Source organism: Suricata suricatta, chromosome 11, assembly GCF_006229205.1.
Source record: "Suricata suricatta isolate VVHF042 chromosome 11, meerkat_22Aug2017_6uvM2_HiC, whole genome shotgun sequence".
Classification (NCBI taxonomy): domain Eukaryota; kingdom Metazoa; phylum Chordata; class Mammalia; order Carnivora; family Herpestidae; genus Suricata; species Suricata suricatta.
This window is the reverse complement of record NC_043710.1, coordinates 58,137,176-58,152,648: the sequence shown is the minus strand read 5'-3', so window position 1 is coordinate 58,152,648 and position 15,473 is coordinate 58,137,176. Positions and strand designations below refer to the sequence as shown.

Sequence of the window (15,473 nt, the reverse complement as noted above, 5' to 3'; positions counted from 1 at the left end):
AGGCTGAAGGTGGAAGTCGTCTGGGCCTCAGATAGGCGGGGCAGGAGGGAGGGACAACGGGAGGCCAGGAAGGCCCAAGGGGAAAGGGAGGGGAGGAAGGGGGCAGGAGGCTGCAGGAGGGCATCCCCTGCCATCCACAGATCTCTGCTGGGCCCCCACACACCTTGGAAAGACCCACGAAAACCTGGCGTAGGGATGCTTGGAGAAGAGCAAGTAACCAAGCTGTGTATGCGACTGCAAAACTACGTGCTGAAAAACAAAACAAACGCCTTTAACCCCGACCGGAAAACCAGAGGAGAAGGAGATACAGCAACCCCTTAACACTGCTGCTTCCGGCTGAAGTGAACCTTAAGCAACGCTGCATTTGCTCAGATCTTCTGTCCCCAGTATCTAGAATGGCTCTGGGGCATCGCTCGTGCTTAGTTACCTGGGGTGAGTGGACGGCCACGGAGCTAAAGGGCAGGGATTGTGTGTGTGACAGGGGCCGGGGTGGGATGGGAACCGTTTTAAATAGAACTCGAAAAGAGCCCAAGCCACCAGGTGCCCCTCCTAGGCCAAGCCCCAGGACCAGCCACCCCCCAACACTCCCCTCTCGGACATCCAGACCCTCCCTTCCGCTCTGCTCTCTTCCTCTCCTCCAGCCAGAGAGGCTCGGGGCAGGGATCAGGCCTGGGGGGCACCAGGCTGGGGGTCGTGAGCTCACAGAGGCCTTTGGGTCTGGCTTGAGCCAGGTCAGGCTCGAGTGAGGATGGCCCACTCCACCGTCACATCCTGATTTCTGGCCCACAAAACGTGGCCACCGGAAGCCCACTGTCCCGCCCTCAGAGGATGTACAGTCAAGGTGGGGAGACCATGATGCCCCTCCCCGGAATCCCACAGGACAGGGAGGCCCACTGCCAAGGGTGCCTCAGAACAGAGAAACAGGCGGGGAACACAGAAGCGGGGCAGAAGGATTTAACACGTGTAAGTTGCTGTGAAATGCCACATGCTTCTCCCCCCAACAGGCTCTTCCTCCTACAACTCTGGGGACTAGAAAGGTCAGGTTTACACCGAGGCGAGGAGAAGAACCTGATCTGCCCAATGGCACGGGACAACAAGGGACCCAGCCAGAATCACACCTGGGCCTGGCTGGTTTCAAATCCTGTGCCCGCCGGCCTCAGGCTGCATCAAGAACTAGAGGTAAAGGGGTGGCGTCCTGGAGGAAGGGGTATGTGTGTTGAAGGCACAATGTAGCAGCATGTAAGGTTGAGTGTCCCTGTGAGTGAGGAGGCTGGGGGGTAGGGTAAGCACTGAGGCCAAGCACCCCTGTTCCATGGAGAAAACAGGGCAGGGCAGGGGAGGCCCTGCAGGGCAACGGGCCTTCAAGTAAGGGGTGACAACAACAGGGCCGGTCAGCAGGGACAGGAGGGGAGGTAAGGCACAGTAATAAGCTCCCCGGGGCCTCCTACCTCCTTCTAGGACCCGGGAGCTGTCCCCACAGCAGCACCCGGAGGCAGAGTGCAATTAGCCGAGAGCACCTTGCTCTGCTCCAGCCTCCTGGGGACCCGCGCTCCTGGAGATCAGCTTCCTGGCCCTTGAAGCCTCCAGACCAGCCAGGCCAGATGCCCTGACATCCTGCAGATGGAAACTTCGGCCCAGAGACGAACACAGACCTGCCACAGTATGGATGATGGGCCTCCTGCCTCTGGGTTTGGGGCCCCTTCCTCCACTCAAGATATGGGGAGCTGCCCCAGGGCACTGCCCAAGACCAGGCCCAGGCCCGGGCCCACAGCAAGCCGAGGCTCCTCCCTACAAATGGCCAGAGAGCCCAGGACGGGGGACACAGCGGGCCAGGCTCTGGTCCCACTGAAAGCTCCAGGAGAAGGAGGGTAGGAGGGCTGGCCATGGGGCTGCTGGCCAGTAGCTGGGTCCAACAAATTGGGGAAGCACTCTGCTCTCAAAACTTTTTTGAGCCTTGAGCCTTCTCTGTGCCAGGCTCCTGCTGGGCTCACTGAGAAAATACAGTTGGACCAGCTTTGCCCAGTGGGGGGACTTGTCTCAACAAAGGAGACCACAGGTAAACAGGTGATTACAGGGCAGGGTGGGAGTGCAGGGCCAGCCCAGAAGGATTCCTGTGTGCCACCTCCAGCCCCAGACTGAGCCCTGACCAACCTAGGGGTGGGCTCAGAGGCAGAAGAACCTTGCTGTGGGCTCAGAGAAGGGGGCTGGAGCCTGGAGGCAGGGGGGTGAGGACAGGTCTACACCCAGAGAACAGCACTGAGCCCCAACCTCAGTGAAATGATCCTATGTGCGGCTCTCTGAGGCCCTCCCAGCTTGGACATCCTACAACTCCCCACGTCTGTAGGCTGCAGCGTGGCCTTTTCTGAGGCCCCTCCAGCACCTGCCAGATTCCAGGGATACCCACCCTAGGGTGGCTTGTTAAGGTCACACCCCCGTGCAGAAGACATGAGAGTGGAGGACCTGCCACAGTCCCAGCCTCGGCTGAAGGCACAGCTCCCCCTGATGGCCGAGGGACGCCTCAGACAATGAGAACAAACGCACTGCCCCTTGCTCCCTGCTTGCCTGGGAGCACCCACTATGCTCTACGAGTATTAATTATCCTAACACCAGCAGTGCAGACACCATTCACTGAGCACGGCACCCTGAGACTAGTATCTCGTTCTGCCCCAACAAACTCCCTCCTATCCTGGTTTTTCAGATGAGAACCAGAGCTAATTACAAAGCTACCAAATGGTGAGGCAGCGGGGGCTCCAACCCAAGCCTTTAGGCCGAGATGCCCAGAGCTGGTCAGCCCTGCCACTAGCTCCTCACAGGAAGGACAGGGGTGAGCAAGGGGCAATGACCTGTATCTGCTGGCACAGGAACCCAAGATGAAGTCCCAGTCTACTACTCTTTAGAGACCAGGAGCCCAGTCTCTACTCCGGCCTCCACGCCCACCTACCCAGGAAGGGAACTTTCAGTGTGGGGTTAGAGGGCTGCACTGCCGAGTGCTGCCACAAGAGGGCGGAGCGTCAGGACCAGAGCCTGTTCTTTCAGAAACCCGAGGCGCTTAGAACTAAGAATCCGGAAAAAAAATCACGTGCACCACTCTTGCCGCACAAGTGAGAAAACAGAGGCAAGGACTGGCCAAGTCTCCACAGCAGGTACTGGCATGGGGTCTCCTGAGCCCTAATTAGTGGGGTCGTCACACTGCACATGGTTCAGGTAGCTTCCCCATTCCACCCATGCATATCCCAAGTGGCTCCAGGGACACTGTGGGCCCCCAATTGGCGGATCGGGACACATCCACATTCTGCTGCTCCGCCAATGCTGGGAGCCCTGCTGTCACCCCGCTCCCCGCCCCCAGACAGGTGTTCATAAAGTCCCATCTTCAAGTTCAGACTGCACCTCCCCTATCCAGCAGCGAGGGCCCCACCCCACACCTCCTCACCTTCTGCCAAAGGGATTCCCGGGAGGCAATTGATGAGCAGGCCGCCACAAACCAGCAGTTGCCCACTTGGCCCTGGTGTAGGTCATGGGAGCTGATGCCATCCACGAAAAGGCGGGGGTCCTCACATATGTCCTGCAGAGAAGCCAAGAGGAGACCTCACTGTCAGCATGGAGGCTCACCCCCTCCCCTGACAGACCAGGGGGCCCCTGGCGTGGCCAGTTGGTTTCTCCAAATCCAGCTCCTACCGGCTGAGGTGCTTCCTGGAAGGCCCTTCTCCCGTCCTCGGGCTGAAGAACGCTACCCTTCTGCCAGAGGTTCGAAAATGATCAGATGCTATGGAAGGTCTTTGGGGGACTGGACCCTGGGCACCCCCTTTTCCTGCCCTCCGTGGTCTTCCCCAACCAGCAAGGGGTCAGTTCCCTACATCCTCCTCATCCTCCAGCACCAGGAGCCCTGCAGCACCCACACCAGCTGATCCACAGGGTGGGGGCCCAGCAGGGAGACAAACTACAAACCCACAGGTGGTGAATGAGTGGCCAAGGCAGGGGAGAGGCAGGGAGCTGACCATGCCAGGCCCTGTGCAGGCACACTGTCAGTCTGTCTCACTGGATCCTCTACCCACCCCAGGAGTGTGGACTTGTTCTATTTTATGGATGAGCAATGAAGGTTCAGAGAAGGGCAGTGATTTGTCAAGGGCACACAGCAAGCCATATCTGAAGTGGCTTTCGTGCATCCAGTGTGGCCCAATGGGTCAGGTGGGGGCAGGGCTAGACATGATGGCAGTTCTCTTCCCCTTCCCAGTCCCGATCTCTGCTTGGGGCATGCATGTGCCCACCTGTGTCCTGAAGCATCTTTATTCCACAGAGCTGAGGGAGTGAGTGCTCCCCACGATGGGAGGGGGTGAACACTGAGACACACCTTCCATGTGCCATGCATCCTGCTGGCACCAGGATCAATCCTCACCATGATCCTGAGGGGTGGGCATTGTGCCCATTGTACAGATGAGGAAACTGAGAAGTTGATCAACACGCCCCAGACACACAGCTGGGCCTGCCGCCATATCCACTGGCTCAATCACAACCCAGCTCCTGAGGTCCTATGGCATGTGGCCAGTAGAAGTAACAGGGAAGATGGGATTCAAATTCCTGGTTCCCAGTTACTGGCTATGTAACTAGCCCCAACCTCTTCCAGCCTCCGTCTCCTCACCTGTGCAAACAAAGCGGCTTATTATCCCTACAGGGCTGTGTAAGGATTCCAGGGATTACAGAAGCCGGGCACTCGGCAGGGAAAATGAGGCAAAGGGCTCACTCACTGAGGCAACTGTTGTCACCTTGGCCTGGGAAAACCTGGGTTTTGGAGGGCCAGATTAAAGGCCAAAACTGCCCTGAGGGCGTAAATAGCTCCAGATGAGACTCCAGGGTGACCCAGAGCCATGCCACAAGATGGCTTCCCCACAGGGCAGGCTTTGGGCTGCCACAGTTCTGAGTAGTGGTGCCCCAGGTCATGGAAACACTGTGAGGCTGTGCTAGCAGAAAGCATGGGCAGGAAGAGGCCTTCCCTCCCTCCACGCTGCCCTCCTTATCTTATTTCCTAGGCCCTGGCCCACACCCGCCCAGCACTGGAGCCAGCCGGAGCCATGACTTAGCAGCTGCCTCCCTAGAAGGGCAGGCGGGTGGGGGTGGAGGGGTGCCTCATATCCACAGATCCTGGCCACATCCCCAGCGCGGAGGAAAGGAGGCCGCCACTTGGCATCACCAGGGTCTGCAGAGACCTCCTAGTACCCTTCCCCTGCAGATCTTCCCAGCCAAGGCCCTGGACAGAGACAGGACTGCCCATCAGCTCTCAAGGTCATCAGGGCCAGGATCTCAAGACCTATGTGTGGTCTTCCACCTTCCCTGGACTATCAAGGAGGCGCAGAGCTAGTCAGGGGGAAGTTCTTGGCTCGAGGGAGGGCCCTTGAGGAGGAAGAGCTTGACTGTGACCCTCCACGGCAGCACAGCTATGACAGCAGGAACCCAGGCTGCCTGGAGGCGGTGACACCAACAGAGCAGGCATGGAGAGGCCTGATGACTAGGAGGCTTGACTCCAAATTCACCCCAAGATGGGATCCTGCCACAGAGCTGGGACACACACCGCCTGACACCATGTTCCACTGGGCTCCCTGTCACACTGTTCACACTGAGGTTTGCCTTTGGGCCACCCCACCGGCCTGCGAGCTCCAGGGCAGGGCCCAGGCCCGATTGGCCCACCCCACTACCAGTGTCAGGAGCAGGCCTTGTCAGGTTCTGCTGGGGCTGTTGGCAGGATTCTGGAAGCGAGAGACGGCAAAGGGGAATGCGGGACTAGACCGGAAAGGCATCTGCTGTGAGCCCGGGCCAACCTGTCCTGCAGGGCTGGGAGGTGACAGCTCCTCTGCTCCACATATTTCTCTCTGGGGCTGGGCCTCCCAGGGCTTCTGTGCCTGCAGTCACCTCTCACCTATCAGCCTTCAGCTTGTCAGACCGGCTCCACCGGACACAGGTCATAGCCCGGAACCATCTCCCTCTGGGGCACAAGAGCCTCAGGTTTGCAGCCCTGGGGCACAAAGAGGAATGCAGCAAGACAGCAGACCCAGGGCACATTCTGCCTTCCCCTTCCACCCAGCTCCTCCATCACCTCCCTGTGGGAATCTGAGATCAGGATAGGCGTCAACCACACCCCTGGGGAAAGGCCCAGGAAGGGGAGAAAGGCCTAGGAAGGGGGGAAAGGCCCAGGAAGGGGAGAAAGGCCCAGGAAGGGGAGAAAGGCCCAGGAAGGGAAGAAAGGCCCAGGAAGGGGGGAAAGGCCCAGGAAGGAAGCAGTCTCTCTGCCTGGGACACAGGGAAAAAGGGCAGGTTCCCAGGAGTACTAGCCTGTGCCCCACCCCCACTGCAGGAGACCTGCCTCTCTGTCCCCTGTCCCCTGTTCCCCGTCTCCTCCCACAGCAGTCCTGTCTGCAAGGCCACCTGAGCACATGTGCAGAAGGAACCATTCCTGGGCAGGGCAGAGGCCCAGGCAGCTGGCCCTGGCCAAGCTATCCATTCCATGGCACGGAAAGGCTTACTCTCCAGCACAGCCAAGTACCAGGGTCTTCTCCAAGTGCTTGCATGATGAACACAAGCCCAGGGTGGTCCCCAGCCCACCCTGGGAGAATTCAGGGGGGTTCTAAGACACATCTGTTTGTGGAACCCCTACTTATTCCCTTCTTGGTTCCACCAAAGGACCTGCATGCAAACTTAGCTCCAGAGATGGAGAGTGGCTGAGTGCCAGATGGGACAGGGGGACTGTGTCCCCACAGAGATGGAAAGGGGGCTCTAAGGTCCTGCACCTGACAGAGGAGGCAGCCCTTCATACCTCCACACTCTCGGGACATCCCCCAGAGCCAGAGGCCTTGCTGACAGTCTCTCTTATCTCCCTGGCCAGGCCTGTGGGGGAGGCCAGCAGGCCTTGCCAAACTGGAAGGAACAAAGAAACAATGAACCCGGCGGTGTGGGCCTAAGACAGGTGCCCTGGGTGGGCAGTGAGGTGGACAAGGCCTGGCCCCACCCACAAGACCTGGGTCCTTCTAGGCAGGGTCAGCTCTGGGTCCCCAACACAGGGTTGGCAGGGAGCAGACGGGTGAAAGAGGGAGCTGGTTCATCATGTGCCTCCCACGTGTTGAAGTCACAGATACCTCAAGCCGTTTCAGCCTCCAGAAACCATGATCAGCAAGTTATTCTCCCCACTTATGGATGCGGCAATTAAGGCCAAGGTCACACCTCCCACAACCCTCCTGGGAGGTAGGGTCAAGTCCATCTGAATCAAAAACCAACCCCCTCGTTCCATTTTGGGAGAAAGCAAGAGGGCAGCCAGCAGGGAGAGAGGCTGACTGAGGAGATCCTCAAAAACAGAGAGACCAAGATACCGACCAACTTAAAAGAGAGGGGCTGACGGTGAGATGGGGCAAAGAAGGCCTTCCCGGGGGCTGTCCAGAAAGGGCTCTTTGCTCTATGTGTAAACAGTCAGGTCACAGGCCCCAGGAAGTAGGACTCCATGGAAACACAGCTGCCTCAGGACAAAGTTCCATCTCACTGGCCAAGAACCAAGCAGCTGGGAGTTCACGGTCACCCCACTGGGCTGGTCTCGCCCCATCCGCCTGAGGCAAGCCGGGCCTGACTTCCTGTTCCACCAACCGCCCATCCTGACAGAGCGGTGAGGGCACGCCCAGTCCTCGAGCCCTCACCACCCAGCGGGCACTGCTCACACACCCACCGTCCGCACCCCGGTCCACACAGCCTCACCTCCTCATCCACCACCACTCAGCCGTGCCTGGCCTTGAGCTGCCTCCCAAACCCAGAACCGATCCCCCACAGCCACCTCCAGGCTGTTCTCAGGGATCTCCCTCTCGACACCAACCACCACGCGCCGTCCGTCATGGCCTCCACTTCCAGGGCAGGGGCAGCACTGCTCCTTTTCTTTCAGTGTCTAGAAAGGACCAGACACCAAGCTCAGTGAGGAAGGCAGTGAAGGACAAGGTGGCATGGCAGGACTCCCCAACTGGCAGGGAAAGCGGCCCAGAGAGGGCAGGTGGCTCCACCAGGATCACACAGCAGGGGGAAGCTGAGCCCAGCCAGGATGGCAGTTCCTCCTCCAGCATGGCAAACCCAACTTTCCCCAGCCTCCTTCCAGAGGCGCAGATCTAAAACGTCTGGGTGCTGGCCAGAGGGCAGGACAAGGGCAGCCAGGGGGTGGAGTGAGGAAGGCAGAGAGCTCAAGTGTCTCCCCCTCACAACACACACACACACACACACACACACACACACACACACACACACACACACACAGCTTCACAAAGGCCCTTTGAGGCTGGCCTCCTTCCCCACCCATGAGACAAAGGAGGGAGAGGAAGGCGTGGGGGTAGGGGGCGTGAGAGGCAGGAATCTTGTGGCCAGCAGGCTCCTGGGAGTTCTGGAGAACCAAGGCAGCTCACAGGGCTGAGGTCAAAGATCTGGTGTCAGAGTGGAGGGCGAGGAGAGATGGGACAGCCTGGCACTGTTACCAGCTCCCTGGGCAATCAGGGCATTGCCTTAGTTCCTCCACCTCTCGGGCACCCCAGTCCAAGAAAACAAAACACACAGGATTTTCTGAGGTGGAAGGGACTGGAGATCATAGCCTAGGAGAAAACCAAATTCCATTTTCCTAAAATGTCTAGGAGGCTGGAGAGAACTTTGTAAAGCCCAAATCTGACCCTGTCACACCCCACCGAAAGCCTCCCCTTCCAGGGCTCCCGCTGCCCCAGAGCACACCAGCACCCCCCCAGCCCCAGGACCCAGGCTTCCTGGTCCCCTATGTTCCTGCCATGTCCCAAAAAGCCTCAGGGTTTCGAGTCTCCTGCCCTTTCCACATTGTGCTCCTCACCCTTTAGCTGTGAGATGCCTCCTCCAATTCACGGACACAGCACAGTCCCCTGCACGAACGTCCGTCCATGTGACAGCCTCAGCGCCTGTGGCCTCCCAGTTCGTGTGCTATCTCTTCTAATGCTCCCAACAGCCCTGTGAGCTGCTAGTATTTTTTACTACTATTATTATTAATTACTTATCATAATAAATCCTTTCATTTGTAGCAAATGGCTATTTCAAAATCATCACAAAAACAATCAGCAAATTCCTTACACTTCAACGTCACTCTACTAACAGAGTGACACTCTACTAACTAACTCACTGACATTTTACTAAACACAGGTCACATCCCCATTCACCTCATTTTTTGCCCAAAATCACCCTGGGAGAAGGGTGGCAGGCACGAGGGCCCCATCTGCCCTGTGACAAAGTTGAGGCCCAGAGAAGGGTCAAAGTCCGGCCGGGCCGTGGTGGCCACGGGATTAGGGCCCATGCTCGTGCTCCCTATCCAGATGGAACCCTGCAGCAGGAGGGTCCCCCGCTTTCTCAGCTACCTGGAGCCTCCACCCTGTCCCCTGCAGACGGCTCGCCTCAGTTCCAGCTGTGACCAGACACTGACCTTGGGCCGCCTCCACCTGACAGTGGGCCCCGAGGTGCCCTTATAGTACAGTGAGTCGTCAGTGGCCGGGAAGTTGGGGTCCTCGAAGAGCACCTTCTTGCGCAGACAGGCTCGTTTCAAGGCCGAGTAGTTCTGGTCCTCGTAGGGCTTCACACATGAGAACATGGTGGCGGTGACCCCAGCAAGGGAAGCCAGACAAGGCAGCAGAGAGCGTAGGTGGGGACGTGGATGGCTGCTGGGGTACCTGGCGGGACAGGAAGGCAAGATCACTTATTGAGGACTGGAGGACCGAGGCACACTGAGTCAGGTGACCCTTGTGAGCTCCCTCCCCATGGCCCTGTGAAGCAGGCCCCTCCTCTCCAAGTGACAGGCCAGGAGCTGAGAGGCTCAGAGGTGAGGACAGACAGCGCTACTTGCACAGCAGGGACAAGAACCAACTAACCTGACTTCACATCCTGAATCCTCTCATTTCTGATGCTTAGACGGGGCGCCAGCCCACAGGCCAACAGGCCAAGGGCACAAGCACTGGGCTGCCTGGCCATGCCCACCGGCTCCTTCCTTCCTCATCAGCCTTTCCTAGACTTGCCAAGGCTGAGTCTGCAGCTCCCTGGCTGGTGCCACACGCACAGGAAAGTGGCAGCACTGCCTCCAAGCTTCTCTCCCCAGGACCCTCCCCACTAGGAGAGGCACATTTCTGTCCCACTCAGAAGGCGCGGGCGCCCCCCTTCAGCCATCATTTACATTCATTCATTAGCCCCACCCTCCAGCGCTGCCTCCTGGAATAACATCTCCTCCTCCTGAATCCCACTGACCTAACCTCCCCTAATGCCCCCCCATCCCTCACTCCTCGCCTCCTGATCCCTAAAGCCAGACTCTCCCTGATGACCTCCCAGAGTCTCACTCCTTAACAGTCTCATCTGGGGCCCCAGGCGTGACTGGTTCTGGCCCTTCCCCCCCCCCACCTCTGACTTCCCTCTTCCCCTGGGGACCCTGGGGGCGGGGGGGCTGTACCAAGCCATGTTCTGTTCACCATCCCTGCCTGATGACCCCCATCTCCCTGTATTTGGCCTGGACCCCTCTTCTGAGCCCCCAACCAGCCGACCCCTAGGAGGTCCTGGGGCGCCCACAGCCATCAATACCAAACTAAACCCCTCCTCTCCCTCCACACCTCCCCAGTATTCGGGTCCTAGGAGCAGGACCAGAAGCACCCATTAAACCAAAAGCCCCAGAGAGCAGGGTCCCCTTGGTCTGTTCCTGCTGTGCGTGCGGCCCCTGCACAGAGCTCAATAAAAAAGGAGTCTTGTCTATGTCGGCATCCTCCCTGCAACCCCCCCACCCCCACCCTGAGCTTATAGCCACAGGTAACCAGACGCAAGGGCCTCAGACTGGACGACAGGTCCAGGGAAGCCCTCCAGGAGGGGGCAGGGTGGGGAATGGCAGCCAGCAGGCCCTGACGCATGCGCAGACCCGCCAGGCATCTGACAGCCCCTGTATCTCAGACTCCATCTGGGCTGCTGGCAGCGCTCCACACCCCACCACCCCTGCCCAGGTCTAGTCATCCTGGGGCCTGTCCAGGGCAACAAGGCAACCCCACTGTGGCACAGGTCCTGACCTCCCAGCCCAGCTGAGGGAAACCGAGGCAAAGGATGCTGGCTTCTGGGGCGAACACGATTTTGAAAACAAGACTGATGTGAGTGCCAGTCCCAGTGGCACCTCTCACCTGCTGTGTGGCCTTGAACAAGTCACTCAACCTTTCTGAGTGCCCATTTTCTCAGCTCCACAATGGGAACAATGTTGCTTTCATAACTGAAAGATGGTGTTGCTGAGAAGACTTGCTTAGCAGGCGGGGGAAGGGGGGGGATGAAAAGAGAAGGAGACAAGTCACGCCTCCTTACCATCTCTCCAGCACCTGCCATGTGCAAACCAGCAGGCAGGAGGCTCGTGTGCAGTACTGGCAAGCAGTGCTGGACAAGACTTCCACTGCATCCATTTTTTTTTTTTTAGTGTTTTATTTATTTTTGAGACAGAGAGAGGCAGAGCATGAGCGGGGAGGGGCAGAGAGAGAGGGAGACACAGAACCTGAAGCAGGCTCCAGGCTCCGAGCCGTCAGCACAGAGCCCGACGCAGGGCTCAAACACACGGACGTGCAATCATGACCTGAGCTGAAGCCGGACGCTCAACTGACTGAGCCACCCAGGTGCCCCACTGCATCCATTTTTAAGAAAAGAAAACTGAGACTCATTGAGGAGAGGAGCCTTGCTCCATTCCATGGCAGAGTCTGGACTTGAACTCACATCTTTGGTGCCTCCACCTTGGCCTGGTGACCCTGTGGCGCAGGAGAAAGGGCTGACTCCACACACCCTGGCGGAGCCAAGTTCACAGGAAGGGATAGATGAGGGATGCAACCAGAAACGGAGGTGCAGGGAGGGCAGGAGGAGAGTGGAACCCGGAGGGGCAACAGGGAGAGCACGAAGGCACACGGTTCCTGGCCACCAAGACACAGGGCCCTGTATGCTCTGCTGCTGTGTGACCTTGGGCTAGCCACTTAACCTCTCTGGCCCTGCTGTCTTCCAGGAAGGCCCAGAACACTCAGCCTGGGAGGCCTCAGGGAAAGAAGAGGGGAGGTTGGAGAGCCAGTCCCTGGGCTCTGGCACACAGCCACTCATTAGCATCACAGGTTCCAGCAGGACCTGGCCAGGAAGCAATTAGAGCTGCAAGAATTAGATCAAAGAAGCTGAAAGCAGGATCCCAGAAATCAGCCCTAGCAATTCCAAGTTCAGAGCCCAGAGGGGCCAGGGAGAGGGAGCAAGCTGGCTGAGGCAGCACCGCCAGGTGAGCGGAGAATGAGGTTCTGGTGGTCCCTCCGCGCCACATGGTGGTCATGCTCCCAGGAGGCTCTGCTCCCGGGGAGGGCATTAAGAGGAAAGCCTGGCTGAACCCAGGGCCAGTCCTGGCTGAAGGTCTGCCCCGGCTCATCTCTCCAGCCTCACCCCTGCCAGCAAGGCTGCCCCAGCCTACTTAAGCCAGCCAGGCTCTTCAGCCCCAGCCTTTCTTTGCACAGGTTGAACCTCAGGGCGACTGTCCTCCCACACCTTCCGCGTGGCCCAAGGTCACCTCCCACTCCACCCATTGGGTCAACAACCCCACCGGGTCACGGAGTCAAGAGCCTCTGAGCTCTGCCCTTCTCCCTACAGCTGCAGCCATCACTGCTGAAGGCCATGGATAAACCCAGAGTCAGGAAAGCCGGCTTCCAGATCTGGGGCTCTATCTCTGGGCCTGAGTTTGGAGCCCAGCACATCCCGCTTCTGAACGCCTTTGCACTGGGTGTGAACCCACACTGACAGCTGCCTTCAGCAGCCCTCTTCCCTCTGCCCCTGCCATGCTCACCCCACCCCTACCATTCTCCATGCCAGCTTCAGTGCTATGGGCCCCCTGCAGTTCCTACAGCTGTTTACTCAGAGGCAGCGCACACAGTGTTCCTTCCACATGTGCATACCTGGAGACCTGGTCACCTTTCAAGGCTCAGCCCAAGTACCTCCCCCTCACCCCCCAACCCCTGTCTCCTCTCCCCTTCCACAGTCCAGGAAACCCCGTGACAGCGCCCATTACATCGTACCCCGTGTGCATAGGACTTATCCATCTCCCGGTCCAGCCTACCCCCCTGTAGGGCAGGGCCATGTCGGACTCCTCTCTGTAACCCCAGGGCCCAGCACTGGGAGATAGATTCAGTACATCTGTATTGAGAGAGCCGCCCCAGGGGATGTAGGAATCCCTTCATGGGTGGGAGAACCAGGCTCAAAAAGCGGCAGGGACTACCAGAGAGTGTCAGCTTTCCGCTTCAGAGCTGCACCAACTCTCCGGTCCTGAAGGCAGGGGGCTGCCCCTTCCCACTGGACCAGGCCTCTCCCTGTCCCCCCTCCGACTCCCACTGCAGCGCCCACACCCCCACCATCTCGGGCGCTTCACAGCTGCACCGGGGCACTCCCTGTGGCAGCCAGCCCTTCTCCAGCTCTTGGAGAGCTGGCTCTAGCTCCCCAATGTCCTGTGCTGTGCGACCCTGGACGGGCCACATTGCATCTCTGGTCTGCGTGGTCCTTAATCTGGAAGGACCCTGCCAGGGTCTCTGGGAGGACCAAAGGAGACACTGCCGCATGGAGTTGCATGTGCTCCTGAGAGACATCAAGTCTCAGTGGCCGGCAGTGCAGGGTGATTCAGGCCCAGCCTGGCACTGGGGGCTGCTGTCTGAGGATGGGGTGCTGATCCGGGTTTGGATGAGGGCCTGAGAGTGCTCACCAGGGAGCCCAGAGGAACCACGTTTCTGGCAGGTCAGTCAGACTTGAGCTCCAGTCCTGACTGCACCACTGAGCGCTGTGCATCCTTGGACATGCAGTTAACGTCTCTGAGCTGCTGGTGATCAGCCCTACCTGGTTCCGGCTTCTCAGGTGACAGGGTGAGAAAGTGGCATGTGCCCTGGGCCTGCCCTGCGCGGCCCTGTCCTCACCCTGGGAACGGTGTGTAACCACTTCAGGCAGCAATGGCCCAGCCTGCTGTTGTTCCCTGGGCCTCCATGGGGGTGCGCACGGCCCTGCTGTGCACAGGGTGGAGTAAGCAGCAGCTCATCTGAGATCACACTGAGCCCGCTGTGGGCGGAAGCTGACACCAGCGAGCCTTCCCTGGAACCTGTGGCCGCCACCACCAGGAAAGAACCAGAGAGAGAGTTGTGGTCCCATATTATAGATGAGAACATTGAGGAATGTGGCCAAAATCTGCGGCCCATTAGCTGGATCCTAAGCTTCCAGACTCTTTATCACACCAAGGCTTCCCAAAGCAGAGCCCCGATTAACACTGTGATCACTTTAGAGGGTACTCTGATGTGGCAGGAAAGACGTCAGCAAGAAAGCTGTTCCCTATCCCGTTCTTTCTCAAGGACTCTCTCTGAAGGAGAACTCAGTTTGGTCTAGCATGTCTTCAGTCCCCTGTGGCCCCTGTACACCTATACTTGATGAAGGAGGATCAGGCCTCAGGCTCAGAACACCAGCATCTGGCTGAAAGTGAATTAATTTTTCTGTTGTTTGTACTTTATTTTTAAGTACCAATTACCTTGTACTTGTGGAGAGTAATACTGACTTTTTTTTAATGGTTATTATTGAGACAGAGGGAAACAGAGCATGAGCAGCGGAGGGGCAGAGAGAGGGAGACACAGAATCTGAAGGAGGCTCCAGGCTCCTAGCTGTCAGTACAAAGCCTGAGGCGGGGCTCAAACCCACAAACTGTGAGATCATGACCTGAGCCAAAGCCGGACACCCAACCAACTAAGCCACCCAGGTGTCCCTGACTTTTTCTTTTTCAAGTTTATTTATTTTGAGAAAGAGAGAGAAAGAGCGTGTGCACACGTACACACACAAGCAGGGAAGGGGCAGAGAAAGAAAGAATCCCAAGCAGGTTCTGCACCCAGCACAGAGCCCAACATAGGGCTCAATCTCATGACCCTGAGATTATGACCTGGGCCGAAACCAAGAGTCAGACGCTTGACCAAGAGCCACCCAGGCAGGTACCCCATTACTGACTTTCCAGTTACAGCAGACACATAATTTCCTTTAAGAAACATTAAGGGAAAAGGAAGTTGACTGAAAGAAAACGATGAAGTTCACAGGGGAAGCCTCAGCAGTACGCGGAGCCCTGGAGGGCAGGGTGCAGCGGAGGAAGGAGCAGGACGGTGGTCCAGATCCCTGCGGCAGGTCACCTGACCTCTCTGGGCCTTGGGCCTCTCCTCTAAGAGGTGAGATAAAGAGGGCCAAGAACAGCCAAGGCCATTTGAAGAAGAGCAGGCTGGAGGATTCACACTAGCAGCTGATAAGTCCTCCCATAGGGGCGCCTGGGTGGCTCAGTCAGTTAAGTGTCGGGCTCTTGGTTTTGGCTTAGGTCATGATCTCATGGTTTGTGAGATCAAGTCCTACACTGAGTGTGGAGCCTGCTTGGGATTCTCTCTCTCCCTCTCTCTCTGCCCCTTCCCTGCTCACTCACTCAC

The 15,473-nt window shown here is 58.1% G+C and overlaps 1 protein-coding gene across 1 annotated transcript in view; it reads right to left on the bottom strand.

Moving 5' to 3' along the window:
- Positions 1 to 15,473, bottom strand: part of CAPN5 (calpain 5) — a 52,428-nt gene that overhangs the window by 25,879 nt on the left and 11,076 nt on the right. The window contains exons 2-3 of the mRNA XM_029914664.1: positions 9,446 to 9,689; positions 3,431 to 3,562 (exon numbers count right to left, since the gene is read on the bottom strand). Coding sequence (XP_029770524.1) covers positions 3,431 to 3,562; positions 9,446 to 9,610 — 297 coding nt within the window. The 5' untranslated portion in view covers positions 9,611 to 9,689. The remainder of the gene's footprint in view (positions 1 to 3,430; positions 3,563 to 9,445; positions 9,690 to 15,473) is intronic.